Raw genomic sequence first — 22,891 nt, 5'->3', positions numbered from 1 at the left:
TGAAGAGGAAATAGGCAGTCTACCTGAAAAAGAATTCAGAGTAATGATAGTAAAGATTATTCAAAATCTTGGAAACAGAATGGAGAAAATACAAGAAACGTTTAACAAGGACCTAGAAGAACTAAAGAGCAAACAAACAATGATGAACAACACAATAAATGGAATTAAAATTTCTCTAGAAGGATATCAATAGCAGAATAACTGAGGCAGAAGAACGGATAAGTGCCCTGGAAGATAAAATAGTGGAAATAACTACCGCAGAGCAGAATAAAGAATGAAAAGAATTGAGGACAGTCCCAGAGACCTCTGGGACAACATTAAATGTACCAACATTCGAATTATAGGTGTCCCAGAAGAAGAAGAGAAAAAAGAGGGACAGAGAAAATGTTTGAAGAGATTATAGTTGAAAACATCCCTAATATGGGAAAGGAGACAGTCAATCAAGTCCAGGAAGCACAGAGAGTCCCATACAGGATAAATCCAAGGAGAAACACGCCAAGACACATATTAATCAAACTATCAATAATTAAATATAAAGAAAAAATATTAAAAGCAGCAAAGTAAAAGCAACAAATAACATACAAGGGAATCCTCATAAGGTTAACAGCTGATCCTTCAGCAGAAACTGCAAGACAGAACGGAGTAGCTGGACATATTGAGAGTGATGAAAGAGAAAAACCTACAACCAATTTACTTTACCCAGCAAGGATCTCATTCAGATTCAATGGAGAAATTAAAACCTTTACAGACAAGCAAAAGCTAAGAGAATTCAGCACCACCAAACCAGCTTTACAACAAATGCTAAAGGAACTTCCCTAGGCAGGAAACACAAGAGAAGGAAAACACCTACAATAATAAACCCAAAACAATTAAGAAAATGGTAATAGGAACATACATATCAATAATTACCTTACATGTAAATGGATTAAATGCTACCACTAAAAGACGCAGACTAGCTGAACGGGTACAAAAACAAGACCTGTATATATGCTGCCTACAAGAGACCCACTTCAGACCTAGGGACACGTACAGACTGAAAGTGAGGGGATGGAAAAAGATATTCCATGCAAATGGAAATCAAAAGAAAGCTGGAGTAGCAATTCTCATCTCACACAAAATAGACTTTAAAATAAAGAGTATTACAAGAGACAAAGAAGGACACTACATAATGATCAAGGGATCGATCCAAGAAGTAGATATAACAATTCTAAATATTTATGCACCCAACATAGGAGCACCTCAATACAAAAGGCAAATGCTAACAGCCATAAAAGGGGAAATCGACAGTAACACAATCATAGTAGGGGATTTTAACACCCCACTTTCACCAATGGACAGATCATTGAAAATGAAAATAAATAAGGAAACACAAGCTTTAAATGATACATTAAACAAGATGGACTTAATTAATATTTATAGGACATTCCATCCAAAAACAACAGAATACACTTTCTTCTCAAGTGTTCATGGAACATTTTCCAGGATAGATCATATCTTGGGTCACAAATCAAGCCTTGGTAAATTTAAGAAAATGGAAATCATATAAAGTATCTTTTCTGACAAAAACGCTATGAGACTAGATATGAATTACAGGAAAAAAAATCTGTGAAAAATACAAACACATGGAGGCTAAACAATACGCTACTACATAACCAAGAGATCACTGAAGAAATCAAAGAGGAAATTAAAAAATACCTAGAAACAAATGACAATGAAAACACAACGACCCAAAACCTATGGGATGCAGCAAAAGCAGTTCTAAGAGGGATGTTTATAGCAATATAATACTACCTCAAGAAACAAGAAAAATCTCAAATAAACAACCTAACCTTACACCTGAAGCAATTAGAGTAAGAGGAACCAAAAAACCCCAAAGTTAGCAGAAGGAAAAAAGTCATAAAGATCAGATCAGAAATAAATGAAAAAGAAATGAAGGAAACAACAGCTAAGATCAATAAAACTAAAATCTGATTCTTTGAGAAGGTAAACAAAATTGATAAACCACTAGCCAGACCCATCAAGAAATAAAGGGAGACAACTCAAGTCAATAGAATTAGAAATGAAAAAGGAGAAGTAACAACTGACACTGCATAAATACAAAGGATCATGAGAGATTACTACAAACAATTACATGCCAATAAAATGGACAACCTGGAAGAACTGGACAAATTCTTAGAAAAGCACAACCTCCTGAGACTGAACCAGGAAGAAATAGAAAATATAAACAAACCAACCACAAGCACTGAAATTGACACTGTGATTAAAAATCTTCCAACAAACAAAAGTCCAGGACCAGAGGGATTCACAGGTGAATTCTATCAAACATTTAGAGGAGCGCTAACACGCATCCTTCCAAAACTCTTCCAAAATATAGCAGAGGGAGGAACACTCCCAAACTCATTTTACAAGGCCACCATCACCGTGATACCAAACCCAGACAAAGATGTCACAAATAAAGAAAACTACAGGCCAATAGCACTGGTGAACACAGATGCAAAAATCCTCAACAAAATACTAGCAAACAGAATCCAACAGCACATTCATACACCATGATCATGTGGAGTTTATCCCAGAAATGCAAGGATTCCTCAATATATGCAAATTAATCAATGTGATAAACCATATTAACAAATTGAAGGAGAAAAACCATATGATCATCTCAATAGACACGGAAAAAGCTTTCGACAAAATTCAACACCCATTTATGATAGAAAATCTCTGGAAAGTAGGCACAGAGGGAACCTACCTCAATGTAATAAAGGCCACATATGACAAAACCACAGCCACCATCGTTCTCAATGGTGAAAAACTGAAAGCATTTCCTCTAAGATGAGGAACAAGACAAGGTTGTCCACTCTCACCACTATTATTCAACACAGTTTTGGAAGTTTTAGCCGCAGCAATCAGAGAAGAAAACGAAATAAAAGGAATCCAAATCAGAAAACAAGAAGTAAAACTGTCACTGCTTGCAGATGACATGATACTATACATAGAGAATCCTAAAGATGCTACCAGAAAACTACTAGAGCTAATCAATGAATTTGGTAAAGTAGCAGGATACAAAATTAATGCACACAAATGTCTCACATTCCTGTACACTAATGATGAAAAATCTGAAAGAGAAATTAAGAAAAACACTCCCATTTACCATTGCAACAGAAAGAATAAAATACCTAGGAATAAACCTACCTAGGGTGACAAAAGACCAGTATGCAGAAAGCTATAAGACACTGATGAAAGAAATTAAAGATGATACAAACAGATGGAGAGATATATACCATGTTCTTGGATTGGAAGAATCAACATTGTGAAAATGACTATACTACCCAAAGCAATCTACAGATTCAAGGCAATCCCTATCAAACTACCAATGGCATTTTCCACAGAACTAGAACAAAAAATTTCACAATTTTTATGGAAACACAAAAGACCCTGAATAGCCAAAGCAATCTTGAGAAAGAAAAATGGAGCTGGAGGAATCAGGCTCCCTGACTTCAGACTATACTACAAAGCTACAGTAATCAAGACAGCATGGTACTGGCACAAAAACAGAAATATAGATCAATGGAACAGGACAGAAAGCCCAGAGATAAACCCACGCACATATGGTCACCTTAGTTTTGATAAAGGAGGCAAGAATATACAGTGGAGAAAAGACATTCTCTTCAATAAGTGGTGCCGGGAAAATTGGACAGCTACATGTAAAACAATGAAATTAGAACACTCCCTAACACCATACACAAAGATAAACTCAAAATGGATTAAAGACCTAAATGTAAGGCCAGATACTATCAAACTCTTAGAGGAAAACATAGGCAGAACACTCTATGACATAAATCACAGCAAGATCCTTTTTGACCCACCTCCTAGAGAAATGGAAATAAAAACAAAAATAAACAAATGGGACCTAACGAAACTTCAAAGCTTTTGCACAGCAAAGGAAAACATAAACAAGATGAATAGACAACACTTGGAATGGGAGAAATATTTGCAAATGAAGCAACTGACAAAGAATTAATCTCCAAAATTTACAAGCAGTTCGTGCAGCTCAATATCAAAAAAACAAACAACCCAATCCAAAAATGGGCAGAAGAACTAAATAGACATTTCTCCAAAGAAGATATACAGATTGCCAACAAACACATGAAAGGATGCTCAATATCACTAATCATTAGAGAAATGCAAATCAAAACTACAATGAGGTATCACCTCACCAGTCAGAATGGCCATCATCAAAAAATCTACAAACAATAAATGCTGGAGAGGGTTTGGAGAAAAGGGAACCCTATTGCACTGTTGGTGGGAATGTAAATTGATACAGCCACTATGGAGAACAGTATGGAGGTTCCTTAAAAAACTAAAATCAGAACTACCATATGACCCAGCAGTCCCATGACTGGGCATATACCCTGAGAAAACCATAATTCAAAAAGAGTCATGTACCACAATGTTCACTGCAGCTCTATTTTCAATAGCCAGGACATGGAAGCAACCTAAGTGTCCATCGACAGATGAATGGATAAAGAATATGTGGTACATATATACAATGCCATGTTAGTCAGCTTCAAAAAGAAACGAAATTGAGTTATTTGTAGTGAGGTATATGGACCTACAGACTGTCATACAGAGTGAAGTAAGTCAGAAAGAGAAAAATACTGTATGCTAACACATATATATGGAATCTAAAAAAAAAAAAAGGTTCTGAAGAACCTAGGGGCAGGACAGGAATAAAGACGCAGACGTAGAGAATGGACTTGAGGACACGGGGAGGGGGAAGGGGAAGCTGGGACAAAGTGAGAGAGAGGCATGGACATATATACACTACCAAATGTAAAATAGATAGCTAGTGGGAAGCAGCCACATAGCGCTGGGAGATCAGGTAGGTGCTTTGTGACCACCTAGAGGTGTGGGATAGGGAGGGTGGGAGGGAGACGCAAGAGAGAGGAGATATGGGGATATATGTTTACGTATAGCTGATTCACTTTGTTATACAGCAGAAACTAACACACCATTTTAGGGCTTCCCTGGTGGCACAGTGGTTGGGAGTCCGCCTGCCAATGCAGGGGACACAGGTTCGTGCCCTGGTCTGGGAAGATCCCACTTGCCGCGGAGCGGCTGGGCCCGTGAGCCATGGCCGCTGAGCCTGCGCGTCCAGAGCCTGTGCTCCGCAACGGGAGAGGCCGCAACAGTGAGAGGCCCGCGTACCGCAAAAAAAAAACAACAAAAAAACCACACACACACCATTGTAAAGCAATTATACTTCAATAAAGATGTTAAAAAGATCATCATAATAAAAGCTAACATTTAAGTGTTTGCTTTGTGCGAGGCACTGTGAATTTTTGTCTTATTTATTCCTCACAACAACCCTACAAAGCCAGAACTATCACTCTCAACTTTTTATGGAAAAGAAAAGAGAGACATGGATTAGGGTTACAGAGCCAGGGGATGGCAGAGCCAGGATTCAAACCAGGTCTAACTCCACAGGTTCTCGACCTGAAAAGGTTATGAAAATTCTCCCAAGGCTCTTAAGAGGAAAGCAATCAGAATTAATAATTTAGTTTAGGAGCATCTAAATGCTTCAGGATTTACAGTCAGGAGTTAATTTTTTTAAATCATCTCCCTTCATGTGAAAGATAACGCAGAAATCCCCTCCAAATAAAGTTTTCAGCCATTCACTAGAGAAATTATTTAAAACATATTTCAATTACCTTTAAACAGAGAACAAAAAATAGAAAGGGGCTATTTTTATTTGTATGGTCAGATGATACATACAGGAAGGAAATCAGATTAGCACACATGAACTACTCTGTCTGTAAACATGCACAGAGAAAATGGTTTGACTTAAACAGATAAAGCACCCATTTTAAAACACTGGTTTTGTATTCCTTTTTGGAGGGTTATAGTGAATATAAAATTGAATTACCTGTCACTAATTTCTTTTTTTTTTAATTAAGTAAGCAGGTTTGCTAGGATGAACCAAACTACCCTGCTAAGAAACATGGCGCTTTCAAATTAGATAGTTAATAATCCAAAGGATAAAAAGAAGGAATATGGATTCTCATTTCACAACGGATGGAAACAAAAGTCTGATGTATTTTTTTCTGATTCCTCCCTCACTGTGCTTTTATTTTGTATTTTCAATGTAATTAATTAGGAAAAAGAAGATAATGTGGACTAAATAAAAAATTTTACCAAAAAATGATCGGGAGGTGATAGGGGAACTGGGAGTTGATAAATTTGAGGAAGAATTAGAAAGAATGAACATTTCCACTCAGGATTATCTAGAGGTTATCAAAGAACAAACCACAAGGAAATGTAACATAAATACAGACATCTGATGAGAATTGAGAGTCAGATGACACTTAGCCAAGAGATCTACTGAACTGGTACCAAAAAAAAAAAAAAAAGCCTCACAACACGCTATTCACCAAGCAACATTAGTATGATGTTCTGCAAAGTTTTTCTCGGTCCCCTCGGGTATTTAGTCATCCAAGCAGACCAGGTCTCTTTGGGTCTAAAATCATGACAGACATTTCAAGGTAGCTTGCCAGAAATGAAACCAAAAGGTCAACTTGCAGTTTCAGTAAGTGGCTGACAAGTTTGTTCAGTGAGCATTCCTCGGGTGCCCAAAGCACAATGCCACAAAAACATGGATTTCTGACAGAACAAGCTTGGTTCAAATGTTTAATATACTTGTTCAGGTTTAAGAGAGGTAACATAAAAGAAACAAAAAAAGAATAAAATGAATTCCTAGGAACTGAATCCTAGGAATATACTTTAAGTATAATAGGGAAGACTTCCCTGGTGGCATAGAGGCTAAGAATCCGCCTGCCAATGCAAGGGACATGGTTCGAGCCCTGGTCCGGGAAGATCCCACATGCCACAGAGCAACTAAGCCCGTGTGCCACAACTACTGAGCCTGCGCGCCTCAACTACTGAAGCCCGCGCACCCTGGAGCCCGTGCTCTGCAACAAGGGACGCCACCACAATGAGAAGCAGGCACACAGCAACGAAGAGTAGTCCCTGCTCGCTGCAACTAGAGAGAGCCTACATGCAGCAACGAAGACCCAAAGCAGCCAAAAATAAATAAAGAGGGTGCTTCCCTGGTGGCGCAGTGATTAAGAACCCGCCTGCCAATGCAGGGGACACAGGTTCGAGCCGTGGTCCAGGAAGATCCCACATGCCGCAGAGCAACTAAGCCCGTGCGCCACAACCACTGAGCCCGCACACCTAGAGCCTGTGCTCCGCAACAAGAGAAGCCACCTCAATGAGAATCTCATGCACCGCAATGAAGAGTAGCCCCCGCTCGTTGCAACTAGAGAAAGCCATGCACAGTAATGAAGAACCAAAGCAGCCAAAAATCAATCAATCAATCAATCAATATATAAATATTAGGAAGGAAGGGAGAAAGGAAGGGAGAAAGGAAGAAAGAAAGAATAACAGGGAAGCTTAATGATGAAACTCTGTAGCTAATCTGTTTGATTGTTAATAATCACTCTCCAATTTATTATGAATTTTATTTTATAAATTTTTATTTCCATGTATTGGAGTTTCATTTTTTAAAACATAAGACTTACAGATATGTGCATTGAAAAAAATGGAAAGCAAATACAGTAAACCATTAATAGCCATCATTTCTAGGTGATGAGATTGGATGTTTTGTATATTATTCCACAGCTTTACTGGGTTTCCATAATTTAGAGAAGTTCTCTTTTTCAGGATATAAAAATAATATATGTTCATTATAGAACATCAAGGTAACAGTTAAGTATAAAGAAGAAAATAAAAATGATATTGGATTTTCTTAATTTGAAGGCCATACCACAGAGCGCAGATTCTTACCAAAATAAGTTAAAATAAGGCCCAGTTTTCAGTTTCCTAGATAAATTATGACATTGTGAGCAGGATTTTCCAATCTTCTAAAATCAATTGTCTTCTTTTTCTTTCCCCCAAAGCAACCGGTAATTCAATGCATATATGGAGGTGAGAAGGAGGAAACTATGTCCTGGTTGGATTAAAAAAATCTTGGAATGCTTACTTGCTTATTTAGCTTACTTGCCAGGGCACCAATTCATCACAGAAGGAAGCAGGAAACATGGACCTCAGGTCTCCTGAAAGAGGAGGAAGAGGTCTGAGGACATAGGGGCCCAGCAGGGCATTATTTAACAGCATGTCCAATGTCAGCTGGGCAGGCAGGTTGCTGCTTAAAGATGAATCGTTCCCTGGCCATGGTTTCACACTCCAACCAGATCTCAGGAACTACCTGGGGCCCAAAAGTAGAGATTTCTACATTTTGAATAAGAGGTGCACAGTTTCATTACCACAGTAAGAAGCTAAAAGCAAAGACAGAATTAACTTATGTACCAACATGATGAGATACATATTATACGCCACGAAAAGTGAAAAACTGTTGACTATGCAGACACATGAAAAGGTCTCCAGTAATAAAAGAACACAAAATATTATGTATATAATTACAATTGTGCACGTAAAAACTATTCACATACAATTATATGGATTGGAGGGGATATAAAATCCCCTAAGTAGTTGGGATGAGGTACTCTGGAGAACTTTACCATTTCTTTACCACTTTGTTTACTGAAAGAGCTCTGTATAAAATCAAAGTAATTTTAAAAGACCCTAAATATAGGTTAGGTAAGGAGACAGCTAGAAGGAGAGCTGTGAACCTCATAAATCAAGCCTTCTTCCAAACTTCTAAATTCTATTGTGAAACATACTTGAGATTCAAAGAAAAAAATTACTCGCTGATCACGACACATAGTGACCACTTCAGTTTGGGAGTTCCTGGATCTTCCAGTCTGTTATACAGAATATCCACTAGGGGTCACCATTATGTTTAACTAGTGATGATGTTACAACGTTTATTAACAATAAGTTTAGACAAATTTTCATTTCTTCTACAACACAAAGCCTCCTTTCTCAATGGTCAGCATGTACACAATTTATGGTTCTCTGGCAGAAAGAGACATCAGAGTCTTGCATGATTCTACTGTTTGAACATAATAACAACGATAACCTGGAAAAGAAGCTGATCTTTAGTATAAAACCATGCAAAATCTCCAAATCAGAAACATGGAGGAAAGCCAACCTTGGCTTCTTATCTTTCAACTCTGCCAATGATTAAACAGGAATTTTCACCTGTAAGAGTAACAGAGGGAAGGAGGATGTGCTCTGAGAACCAGCGAACATAATGCTTCAGCTTTTTAAGCAGACATGGTCACTGGTCTTGGGGCTGGTGTCAGAGAAGAAATATATTAAATAAGTGATCATCCAGTCAGGTGTATCTTTTACAACGTGATCGGCACTGAGAAGGAAAAAGACAAAGATCTCTGAGCCCACGTAATGAGGAATTTAATTTGTACTAGAGTTTCAGGAAGAGCCTGTTAAAAGGATAGGCTGATGCGGGCTTCAGCGTGGGGGTGGGGGTGTGGGGAGGGCTACTTTACACAGCAGCGAGGTATTTGTATGAGTCCCGTGAGGGAGAAAAGCCTTGACAAGTCTAAGAAAGACTGGTGGGGCTGAAGCACAGTGAAAGAGGTGGAGTGAGACAAAATGAGGCCATAGAAGAAAAGCAGGGTCAGGTCACTTCTCCTAACCAATCAGAGCGGCCTTTAAAGGGCTTTAGAAAGGGAATTACAGAATAACAATGATAATACAGTTATCAGTGATAATACAGGATCTTTAAACTCATAACACCATCTGATAGATACCATAAAGGAGGCAGGACACCTACACCAGATTAAATTTGTTTTTCTACAGTGAGAGTGTGTCCATAATCACCTTGAATCATTATAAACAGAGCTTCCACTCCCAACTCCACGCTCCACCCTGGGTGAAGGTACCTTGAATCACTCAGAGACTCTTCCCTGGGAGCTCACTGAGGAGAGTTTTCCTCAGAAGGATGGGTGATTAACCTGCCTCGCTGCCTGGGGGAAGGGAGGAAAGAAAGAGTCCACATTCACAGTCTGGAAAGGGGCCATCTGCCTAGGGTAAATCTGAAGCTTCCTGGGCCACTTGGCATCAGGAAAATGGCTGTGCGTGGACTAAAAGAACACAATACTTAGAGCTTTGCCCTGAGAATCCAAGTGGGGTACCTTGGCTGAGCCGAGCAGAGTGGGCTCCTTCCTCAGAGTGACTGATGCAGGACCCAGGGTTAGCAGTGGGACAGCACTGCTGGTCACAAGGTGAGGATCGGTTTTCAGTAGCGCCCCACGAGGCACGGAGGAGCAGCAGCAGACAATGGGGTTCTTCCCATTTGGGTGTGGAAGCTACACTGACCACCTCTCCTCCTGCACTACCTACATCCCAGGGGGTTCTTGGACAATTCAAGAGGAAAGAGGAGCCCCAAAAGACAGCGGACTTCCTTCCAATGAGGCATGTGGGTACAGATAAGATTGCAATGCGTGCTCCAGTTCATAGCAACTATACAAGTGTCCAAACCTAGCTAATGAAAGGGCAGAACTGGGACTGGAATAAAAAATTCCATGTTCTTTCCATTATTCTGTGATCCTCACTTGGGAAGGAACTTTAAAATCAAAACGTGATAGAGAAAATACAATCGATCCCACCCCCAGCACACAAAGAGGCACTCTGTCTACTTAACATTTATATGGTTGGGAATGTTCTACAGCATTCCAAAATGCTGTTCTTGATTTCAGTAGCTAGTTTTAGGTTCACATCCCTTTGAATTTCCATAATATTTTGTTTAGAACTTTCTTACAGTGCTTATTTCACTCTACCTTTTTTTTTTTTTTTTTTTGCGGTACACGGGCCTCTCACTGTTGTGGCCTCTCCCGTTGCGGAGCACAGGCTCCGGACACGCAGGCTCAGCGGCCATGGCTCACGGGCCCAGCCGCTCCGCGGCATGTGGGATCTTCCCGGACCGGGGCACGAACCCGCATCCCCTGCATCGGCAGGCAGACTCTCAACCACTGCGCCACCAGGGAAGCCCCTATTTCACTCTATCTTTTATGATTCTCATTTGTGCACCTATCTTTCTTATTTTATAGTATAAATAAACTTGAGGTCAGAGGCTGGTCTTAATTCATCTTTTATCTCCTGCAGTAATTAGCTCTGGGTATTACACTGCAGGCACCCAAAATTTTAGTTAAAATAAAGAAATTAAGATCTTTTCTGTCTCCTCACTTCCACCAATGGGAGTGGGTGGCTGGGAAAAACAAAGACAAAAATGAAGAGACACCAACTTAAAGGATATGGTTAACTGTTAATCTGAGAAGGCTGCTTATTTGTGTATCTCTAAGCCGCAAATATTTTATGCAAAAATTTGTGCCTCTCACAATTTTCATACAATTACATGAGGTCTGTAAGAATAACAGGATCACAGACTATCCTTGAGAAGAGTTACCAGAGTCTTTAGAGAGAGAGGATAAAACTTACAAGGCTTTCTTTTCTTTCATTTTCACTCGGTTATATACACATTTGCACAATCTCAAAGGCAGGACTGAACTCGGAAGACCTGGGACGAAAGGGGTGGGGAACAACTGGCAAGTGCAGCATATGTACATACACTGGAACACTGGTGAGCAAATACCCTGCAGCAAAATAGGCAGCAACCACAAAAGGAATCCAAGTTTGGAAAGAACCTTTGGGCCACCAGCACTTCTTACCAAGACAAGCTAGAAAATGCCAACACGTAAGCGTAATCATAAACTGACATGTCTTACCCCTAAAAGGGCAGCAGGTAAGGGCCCAGGGGAAAAATAATGTGGGAACCTAGCCCAGGAAGGAATATATAAAAGGCGAGATCCTATTCTGAAGCAGAAGACAAACACAATTAAATGAAGTGAAAGACAGTAGGACAAAGTCAATGGATGAAGGAAGAAAAACAAATACACAAAGGTCACAAATGATCTCAAATACACAAAGACAGAATGGAATGTGTACATCAACGCCATGAAAAACAGAAGCTGCAGTAATATCCTAAAGCAAAGGATGTGGGTCCAAGAGAAGATGCCACCGTTGAACTTCAAGGGCAGTTTTAAATAGCGGAGAGTTGCAAAACAGAGCTGAGGCAGGGCTCGTTCTCAGAACCACCCAAAGGAGAGAGGCCCCCCAGTTTCAACACTTTAATCAGGCTGTGGTAGAGACCATTTGATCAGCTTGTTGGTGAACAACCAGCAAATAAGGTACTGACATCTTTGAGATCTTTTAGATTGATAGAAATGATCTTGGTACAAGTTTTGAACAATCCTTAAATAGAAACGTTAGGATAAAGAATCCTGATTAAACATGGCAGAATAACATATCTATCTATCCCCACTCCTTCCTAAAACACCACTAGAATGATAATAAAGGTCTGTAGCAGGACAAAGAAACAATCAGTTCAGGAAGAGACAGCATCAAGAGTTGTCTCTATAAACATAATAATAATAATAAAACAATGGATTAACTGTAAAAAAAAAAAAGAGAGAGAGAAAGAAAGGAAATGTAATCCTAGTAAACCAAGTGACTTAGCTGTGAATAATATTTACATAATCAAAATAATGCAAACACTGAATGCTGACTTAGCAACAACAAAAGTAGTACATTGAACAGACAGCCCACAATGAGTATGAGATGGGAGATGTGAAGGAAGGGGTAAAGGGAAGGGGAGTGTGTGGTGTCCAGGTGGTTGGGGGAAGAATGTGTAAGAGAGAAAAATTCTAATCTTTTACCTACAGAGGTAAATGCCAGAAGACAGTTAAAACAGTTGAAAGAAGCTGTCTCTTGGGAAGAAGAGGACACTGCTTATTTTTGTTGTTGTTACAAACCTCGTAGTAGCATTTGACTCTGTAAAATAGATTCAGTAATCTCATTTAAAAATAAAAATTAAGAGGAATGCTAATATTGATGTAATGTTGTAATATAATATTGACGAGAATCAATATGTGTGCACAGTCTCTTGAGATTTAGTAGATCTAAATTAAAAGAGCTATTGAAGGTAGAGACAAGTTGCCAGGACCAATCACTCTCCAATCTGTAGAGTAATCTGCTTTTTTCATTATCTGACACTTCCATCTTCACAGATGTTTACGAAAGGAAATATTTCTAAATTCTAAATGTTCCTTCTGTTTAGTTCCACAAACATTTATAGAATTCTACTATGTGCCAGGTACTAATGCTAGAAACTGGGGACATGAAGAAATAATAATAAAAAAAGAATGTTCCTGATTATAAAGACTTTAAGAGTCCAGTAGGGGAATAAGACACACGAACCAACCATAATCTATGGGACAGTCAGAGAGAGCTTTTTATAAACGCAGCGCAGATCATGGGAGTGGGGACTGTTTGTGATAAAGCTGGTCAAGGAAGCCTTCTTAGTGTTAGTTGTAGCTGAGCAAACCCCTAGCAGACTGAGGGAGCAAGCCAGGGGGTCCCAGGCAGTCTTGTCCAATGCCGGCTGCCTCCTGATGTCTTAACAGTACTTGGAGCACAGAAATACACAGTAAATACGTGCTGACCTGAGGTTCTGTCAGCAACCCAGGTATCATTAGAATAAACTCTTTTCTATTAAAACTATTTGGAATTAATCAGTTACTTGTATGCAAAACATCTTAAGGATTAGACTACAGGAAGTTGCCTCCCTGCACAAAACCTTCCATTTTCTTCTAAATCCAAGTGTGGCCAAGAGCGACTAATTTACAGAGGAGTTAAGAGTGTATGTGGTTTGAATAATCAATTCTTTGGGCCTTGACAAAAGAGAGTTGATTTCTGGCCTCTTCTCCTTGCAAAGCTGCTAATAACTGAGGTGTGTGGGAAGCTTTATATCCAGGCTCTCGTAGCTTCCAAGCCACTGAAAGATGTTCTATGGGTCATTCCTTTCAAAGAGCATATGGCTCAGAACGAGGAGATATGAACCTGCCACATCCTCATTTCTCCCTTGCCTCTCATAGTGAGAGCATCTTGCGGCCCTGAGTATGGTTTTAACCTTTATCAAGATATGAATTTCAGGGCTTCCCTGGTGGTGCAGTGGTTGAGAGTCCGCCTGCCGATGCAGGGGACGCGGGTTCATGTCCCAGTCCGGGAAGATCCCACATGCCGCGGAGCGGCTGGGCCTGTGGGCCATGGCTGCTGAGCCTGTGCATCCAGAGCCTGTGCTCCGCAACGGGAGAGGCCACAACAGTGAGAGGCCCACATACTGCAAAAAAAAAAAAAAAAAGATACGAATTTCATACGGCATGCCCTTAAATACCAGATAAAGTTTGGGTTTTGTAGAAACTAAAGAAACAACAATCAGTTCCAATGTTGACAGGTTAAAGTGATTTCCAAGGGTAATTTTGAGACATCAGATTTTTGTCATACAGTAAGTTTAGAATCTAACCCTTGTGATGTTAGTGAACAAAGCTATGTTTATTATTACCCCAAGTTGTCCTTACTCAATTTCCACTAAGTATTTTCTTCAACCATGTGTTCTCTTCCATATTTCCCCATTTTCCCTGTTACATTGTTAATTTTTTTCTGAAGGTCCTATTTTAAAGATTTATGTAACATTTGAGAAAAGAAATCTAAAATATACATAAATATGCAACCTAAGGTCACTCCAAATCAATTCTGTATGGAAAATCACTCACTAAATTTTTAGATAAGCATGTGCATGTAATTGTTCTAGCAGTACAATGCTGCAAGCAGTATTACTTTTTTCTTTCGAGAGAGACTGGTGGAGAATGTTACTTTTATATACTACACTCAAGGAGCCACCCTCACAATGAAGCACACCTCACAACTGGAGGAAATGAAATCTAACAAGGTAACAGAAATAGTTTGAAAGAGCTTGAATCCCTCTAGAAGTAAGTAGGAAACTCCTACTAAAAGTGTTAAAATGACTTTCATTTCATTTAATCCTATATAAACCATTAATACAATTCAGTAAGTTTAAAATCTGCATTAAATCCAATGCCATTAAAAAAAATCAAACTAAATGCCTTCTTCAAAATCTACAAAGACATAAGGGGTAAAAATGTCAAGGTGTAATCTTTTCTTTTGCTACAGAATCCATACAATATAACCCAGCCCTACAAACAATCCATTTCTGGGAAAGACATGAATAGATTCAAGAACAAAGGTGGGAAAAGAAAGTGACAAACACAAATTGAGAGACTTTTTACCACTAAGAAAAGTCTCCCTTGAAAAGCTCTAGGGAGACAGGGCATTGGTTCTCCATACCAGCAACCATCACCTGGGAACCTGACAGAAATGCAAATTCTCGAACCCCAACCTGGACCTACTGAATCAGAAACCCTGAGAACAGGGTCCTGCAATCTGTATATGAACAAGTCCTCCAGTGATTCTGATGTAGGCTAAAATGTGAGAACCACTGATATAGAGTGAGATGTCAGGAGGGCTTGAGGTCTTGCCTTGGGAATTCCAACATTGAACAGAGGAGAAGGAGCCTGCAAAGATGACTAGGAGCAACATGAAGAGAGGAGTAAGAAAATGAGGAGAGTGTCTCAAGAGGCAGAGTGGCAAATAGTACTGAGATATCACTTATGGCCGCTTCAGAAGAGACTGGAATGGGCTGAGAAGTGAGAAGGTGTTGAGAAAACAGGGATAGTAAATATAGACAGTTCTCAGCAGTCTGATCATAAAGGGGAGACAGACAGGGTAGAGATGGAAGTGGTCGACAAGGGAGGATTTTTTTTTGGCCATGCCACACAGCTTGCAGGACCTTAGTTCCCCGACCAGGGATCGAACCTGGGCCCCAGCAGTGACAGCGCCGAGTCCTAACCACTGGATCACCAGGGAATTCCCAAGGGAGGATTTTTTTAAAAAGAACAGTAATGAGTATGATGAACTTCTGGGAGAATAATCTGGTTGAGAGGGAGAGAGTGACAGTACAAGAGAGACAGGGAGCTGACTGCAGTGGCATCCCGAGGGGGCAGTGCAGCTGTCTGACTAAGCGGGAGGAGACTTTACTACTTACAGCATTTAGAATTGCCATCCACGGTGATAAGAAAAAGCCGACCAACTTTTTGTTGGTTTTATTACTGCTTCTAAAATTCCTATAGATACTGCACCCCTCACTGCCTGCACTGGGGTGGCCCACTCCCACTGCCCTGTCCTTGGTGTCATGGGATGATAGTAAAAGGTTTCTGAAAAGGGAGGAGGAGATGGGATCAAAAGCCCAGGTGAAAGGACTGCCCTTGGCTAGGAGGGACAGATCACCTCTTCAACCAGAAGGGAGGAGGTGATAAACATGATGGGCACTGATGTGGTGAGTTTGAAGTCTAACAGCAGGAAGGAGATGCCAGCAAATGGCTTCTCTTCCATGAGGTCACATGCAAGACCATCCCTACTGTGAGATGCTATGTCACATTCTCTTGGCCTGCTGTAACTAAATGTCTGCTTCGTCATATCCATTCTCACTAAGCAACCTTCTATGTGTGATCAAGCTCCTCTCGTAGGCCTGCCCGTGGGGCAAGAATGTGCTGACCACACAGACTTGAATGTGTCTCAGTGGTTTCTCATATAAATTGATAAACTGGTTTTTGAACATGATTTGGTTTCTTTGTAGCCTGACAACAGATATGAGACAGATCATGGTCCTTTTTATAGTTACATTCCTTACTGAGGTCTTTTCTCAGGATCTGATTGCTTTTGCACAAAGTGACTACAGTAAATCTCTGGGCCTACAGAGGCATGGACCAGATCCATAATTAAGCAGCCAATCAGAGGACTCCCCTTTTCTGTCATGCCTTGCTCAGCAAAAGCTGGCTTTTCATTAGCTGTCACTGGCCTGATTTCCACCTCTTTTCTCTCAATTCATTTCTACATCCATCTGTTCATTAAGATATTTTAAACTGGCTATCACTGAACTGACCTACTAGTTTTTGCAGGGAGGAATTTCCAAGAATAATGCAGGAAATGAAACAAGGACTTCAGTGAAATCGATTGGTATACCACCATTGCTCATTTATTTATTCCATTATCCATTCAACAAATATTTACAGACTATAAACCTTGTGCAAGGCTTGATATTAGAACCATGGGGGATCCAAAGTCCTCAAAGGATTATAATCCAGAAATAAAAGCAATTATTAGTTCCACAAAACACAGTCTTGTGGAAATGGACTCTGACTGCAGGGGGGAAGTTAGAAATAAAGAAAAAACTCTTTATAGTAAAAGTGATTAAATAGAAACAGGCTATCAAAGGAAATCCTGGAGGCTGAGTAACTTTAAAAATATGATGACTTAGAAACAGACAGCCTTGCCTAGAGGCAAAGGTTCCAGCAACCCGCCTGGAATTAAGCACAGAAGTGACTCAGAGCTTTCTGATATATAAAGAACACGCCAGTCTCTTTGCAGAAGGAGTAAGTCAGGCTGTGAAATAGTTTAAAAGTTTATTTAGGGTTCTTACCCCCAAATGCTCAGGGACTGCAATCCTTGGGTTGCCTTGCAAACTAAATCTGTCCCTCCTTCTTATCTTTGCCCCACTTGCTCCTCTCCATTACAGCTCATGCTCAGGCATTTGAAAGATGCAGTTTTTCCATAACCTGGAATTTTCTGCCATTGAATCATGTCAGCTACGCATAGACACACTACCACTCAAGTTCTGTATAAATGATTTGATGACCTTGGGTATTTTAAAAGCGCCTACCACACAGCAGATGCTCAATTAAGATTCATTTCCTCCTTTCCTTCCTTCTGTTTTTTCTCTTCCCTGGTGAGGGAGGGAAAAAACAGGAACCAACAAAAAAGACAGGTCTCCTGTAAGACAGCATTCTTACTGAAAAGGTTTAAACCACTTCTCATTGCCTACCTTGTGTCTGCGGGATGTAAGGAGACAGGAGTTTTGACCTTTTCTTTTCATATCCCTTCTGTGTGATGTCCCCTAAAATAGCAAGAAGAGAAACTTAGGTTATGCATTATTCTTACTCTGTGATTGTTCACTGTAGAAATAAAATTAATTACAGAGTGTTACAGAATTACTACATAGAGAGTAGGAAAAAAATGTATAGTTCTTTGCCAAGGATTTTGCTATGTGTGATTTCCCACAGGATTGGAGCTGACTTCTTGTGGAAAATTGCAGGGTTTGTCCCTACACCAATCTAGCAGAGCAGTATGCTGCATTCCATGTCAGAGATTCCCAAGTTCCTAGGGCACCCCTGTTTCCGTGGTATTTAAGACATACCAAAATGGAACGTGGCAAGGCTGGCAGACAAATGAACTTCTCTCCAAGGTTTTAGTTTGACCAAATGAATGCAATTGACTTGGGAGGTATTCAATTACATTGCTCTACAGAACCACATAAAAATCAAAAGTCCAGTTAAGGGGAGAAGTCAAGGTTCACGCACTGGGATGGGATTTTTGAAATGCACTTTTGCACCCTAGGATCTGTGCTGGAACTTGGAGCTGGAATTCCCATATCCTCTCCACTTGGTTCACTGGTTTGTATTATTTCTATTCATGTATGTCTTTTTCACAAGGTTAAATGAAAAAGTACATATACAACAAATGCAATAAGGATAAAACTGATTAATAGAGGAGAAACTCTGTGGCTGAAGAGTTCAAGAAATATGCTTGGTCCTAAAGAAAGGGTAGAAAATGGATGGGCAGAGAGCATGGTTAAAAGGACCAGGAAATGCAGCAGGAGAACAAAGGGACATTTAAGGGACAGTGAGTAATTCAAAGCTGGGGGAATAAATATATCTGGTGAATAAATATATGTGGTGGGGAGAAAAAGCCTATTCTGATGGATACAGAGATTTGAAATCATGGGTGATGAACGTTAGATGTGTTGGCCTCAGCATCTGACTGATGGAGCAGATGGCGGAGAGGCAGCAGGGCTCACTGAAAGGCTTAAGCAGGGGAGTAACACTTGCATATCACAGAGTGCAGCAAGTTTACTCTTCCTGAGGAGCGTGGAACCAAGGGTAAAAGCCAGAGAGGCTAGTTCTTGCCCCAGTGCTACTACAGTGATCTGGGCTAGTAGCTTAAAGATAGAGGTAGAAGGGATGAAAAGAAGTGAATGGATTAAGAGAGACATTAGGGAGGAAGACTAGATAGGATTTGATGACTGGTTCAGTGTAGGATGGAGAAGGTTTTTGGCTTGAGCAACCAGGCAGATGGTCATGATATTCTCTGACAGAGAAATACAGCAAGAAGTGCATGTTTGGTGGGTTGAAGAAGATGAGAGTTGAGCTTAGGAAAGGGCTATGAGACACACAGGAGGAGATGTCCAATCAACAGTTGGCTACATGAATCTAGAACTTCAGAAAGAGATATTGATTTGGAACCATCAGGATATAGTTGAAAAATAAATCGATACAATCTCTGGAATAATTTGGCAATTTCTATCAAAATTCTGATTCACCAACTGCACTTGTAGGAATTTATTCAACGATAAAATTCACAGAGGTGCACAAAAATCAGTATAGGAATATTCCCTGACCCATTCTTTGTCATGGAAAAACTGGAAGGTCTCTAGATGCTTACATTATAGACCATCTGTATCAGTGGTTTTCAACTAGGAATGACTTTGCCCTCCAGGGGACAACTGACAACGTCTGGAGACATTTTTGTCACAACTAGAGGAAGGGATGCTACTAGCATCTAAAAGATAGAGGCCAGGATGCTGCTAAGCATCCCGCAATGCACAGGACAGGCCCACGACAAAGAATTAACCAGTCTAAAATGTCAGCAGTGTTGAGGACAAGAAACCCTGATCCACATGATATTATGCAGGTATTCCAAATGTACTGGCACAGGAAGCTCTCTAAAATATATTAAGGGGGGACTTCCCTGGTGGCGCAGTGGTTGAGACTCCACACTCCCAATGCAAGGGGCCCAGGTTCGATCCCTGGTCAGGGAACTGGATCCCACATGTACGCCGTGGCTAAGAGTTCACATGCCACAACTAAGGAGCCGACGAGCCGCAACTAGGGAGCCCCCCTGCCGCAACTAAGGAGCCCACCTTAAGGAGCCCATGTGCCGCAACTGGGGAACCGGCAAGCCAAAACTTGAGACCTGGCACAACCAAATAACTAACTAAATAAAAATATTTAAAAACTTTTTAAAAATAAAATAAAATATATTAAGGGTAAAAGGCAAGTTGCAGAACACTAGGTATAATAGGAACTAATTTTGTAAAAAAAAAAGGTAATAGAAATGTTTGCATATATAAAGAAAATAGTCTAGAAGGCTATATATATATACATATATTAAATGTTTATCCTTGGGGGAATGAGATTATGAGGGATTTTCATTTGTTTTATATACTTTAACAGAGTTTGATTAAAAAAAAAAAGCCTGAATGACTTGAATAATCTTGACAATAAAGTTTTTTTCATTAAGAATGAATAGTTCTGTAGATATATATTTGTTAACATAATAAGATGGTCAAATTATATAACAGGAAAAAAGGCAAGACACTAAACAGTTTACACAGTATATTCAATTTCTGGAATAACAACATTTTTATACATACATGTATATGCACAGAAAAAATTCTGGATTTTTATACACCAAAATATTGAGTGGTTAGTTATGGCCTGCAGGATTATGGATTGGTTTTAGCTCCTTTGCAATTTTGCTTGCCTGTATTTTATAAGTTTTCTACAATGATCATCCATTATTTCAAGAAACAAACATTTTAAAACTGCAATCATGACTACTTACTAGACTGTACAAATTTAATCACAATGGCCCTTCATCTCTGTTTTCCTAGTGAAGTAAGAAAAACCCACAGTGCATTTTTGGAAATCAAAACCAAGCCTTGTCAAATCAGCAAACTGCAGAGTTTAGGTAATCTCTAATAACACACAAAACTAATAGAGATGTGGGAGCCTACCAAGGAAACATTCCTGAGAAACAGGAAATCATGTCTTTTATTGCAAAAGAAACAAGCATTCTCCTGTCCCATTCCCCACTCACAAGCTCCCCTACCTCCACCACACACACACACACACACACACACACACACACACGCGTGCGCACACATGCCACTCCCTGAAAAGCACAAAGACCACTTCTGCTGGCTCAGAACACATCTGATAAAGTGAAAGGCCTTTAAAAGCTTTCTTCAGTGTTTAGAGTATCAACCATTCACTGTCGGTAAATGATCGTGGGACAAACTGCTAGACTTGGTATCATGGACATTACTCAACAACCAACCATCCCAGGTTTTGAAAAAGGTCAATAAAGAGAGTCTGATTCAGTCATGCCAATTAGCTCCATTTGTTCCATAAACGAGCAAAGACAGTGAAGAGCCCTAGGAGAAGATGCACTGCAAAGAGAAGTGAGGACTATGGTGATATAACTTACAAATGCCCCCTCCCTTTTCTCTGAGTACAGGACCCTGCTCAAAAGTCACCTCCTCTCTGACACTTGCCACCAATTGTTAGTCACTTCCTCCTTGGTGCCCCTACAACTCTGCACACACTTCTGTGATAGCACTCAGCACATCACTGGTATTTTAATTATTGGTTTACACATCTATGTCCCTACTAGACTGTGCACTTGAGGGCAGGGCCTGTGTCTTGTTTATCTCTGTAGCCCGCCTGCAGCCCGGCACAATAGACACTTATTGAATGAGTGACTGAATGAATTGGTAAAATGAAGGCAGTGAAAGAACAATAAATCAACGAGACACATGTGCTTGGGTGGAAAACTGGAAATGGGAGAATGAGTGGGGAATGGGTCTTTACATTAGCAGGAGCTGAAACGCCCAGGGAGAGAAATTTAGTGAACCAAAAGTTTACTGAAATTCGACAGCTAGACCTCGAAGGTGGCCAGAAAAGCAAGAGAGGAATAGTACATAAATCACTGGGCACTAAAATCGGAAGGAACTCCCACCAGATAGCGAGGTATCCCTTAGTCAGAGAGCAAGACCAGACAGAAGGAATTCAGTTATCCCACATAACTGAATTTGTTATCCACACTTCTGTCATTGCCTCCTACAGTCTGTGCTCTTATCACTCTTACCACCTGTAGTCAAGCACTAAAGCAATGCTTTCTTCGCACTAAAAAAAATGCTTTTTGCTGCACTAAAGCAATGCTTTCTAAACTTGCCCAATTTTTAAGAATCACCCGAGGAATTTGTAAAAATACAAATTCCCAGGCCCCTCCCATGAAGATGCTGATCCACTAAGTTTGGATGAAGATCCAGATACCTGTGTTTCTAACAAGTTCCTTCCAATGAGTCTCAAAATCCAGCTGCACTGAAGAATCCTGTCTGGAGTGTGCTGGACAGTTCTGCTGACTTAATGTGAGAAGGGTGCGTGAGAAGGTTGTCTCCGCGACATGGCCTCCAGGGAGAGCACGGAGCCTCGGGAGCTCACAGATACTAAGTCACACCACAGGCATTCTTACTCACAACAGATTTTTTGCCACCTGGCATATAAAACAAAAAGGAGTGCTGTAACTATACCTGTATAAAATTTGCATTAAAATGGCACAGAGCTAAGTTAAACCCGTTGTTCAAGTTTTTTGAGAAGTAAACAAATACAGGGAGGATTAGCCTTCCCCTCCCACTAGGGTAACGTATTTCTTCACCCACTTAGTGAACACTTAGAAGAGTAGCCACTTCCAGAGGTCTGCAGCACCCAGCAGGTGTGAAGGCTCCTGGCCTGATGAGACAGGGACCCAAGAGACCAGCCCTGAGCAGTCAGAGACCCACGTGACCCAAGACTGTCTAGATGCTTCAGCACCACCACAGTCCTGAAGAGCCACACCAGACCGATGGAGAGATGGGTGTGTGGGGCAGAACAGAAAGGAAGTGTGTTCCCAACTTCTCTCCTCGCCACCTGGGATCCATGACAGTGGCTTGGCTCAGGCAGCCCGCAACTCATCTCCCAGCAGAATGACAGAGCGCCTGGGAGGAGGTGGGTGCGAGCCGGCCAGCCAACCCAGCCTCTTAAAGGTCAGCGATGATAGG

The 22,891-nt window shown here is 40.5% G+C and overlaps 1 protein-coding gene across 1 annotated transcript in view; it reads right to left on the bottom strand.

Annotated features, from left to right (window-relative positions):
* DIP2B (disco interacting protein 2 homolog B) overlaps positions 1-22,891 on the bottom strand; it is a 235,111-nt gene that overhangs the window by 97,289 nt on the left and 114,931 nt on the right. Inside the window, exon 2 of the mRNA XM_082850546.1 lies at positions 17,777-17,848. Coding sequence (XP_082706672.1) covers positions 17,777-17,848 — 72 coding nt within the window. The remainder of the gene's footprint in view (positions 1-17,776; positions 17,849-22,891) is intronic.

Source organism: Leucopleurus acutus (assembly GCF_964270905.1).
Source record: "Leucopleurus acutus genome assembly, chromosome: 11".
Classification (NCBI taxonomy): domain Eukaryota; kingdom Metazoa; phylum Chordata; class Mammalia; order Artiodactyla; family Delphinidae; genus Leucopleurus; species Leucopleurus acutus.
The sequence above is the reverse complement of the archived record's forward strand: the minus strand, read 5'-3'. Positions and strand labels throughout refer to the sequence as shown.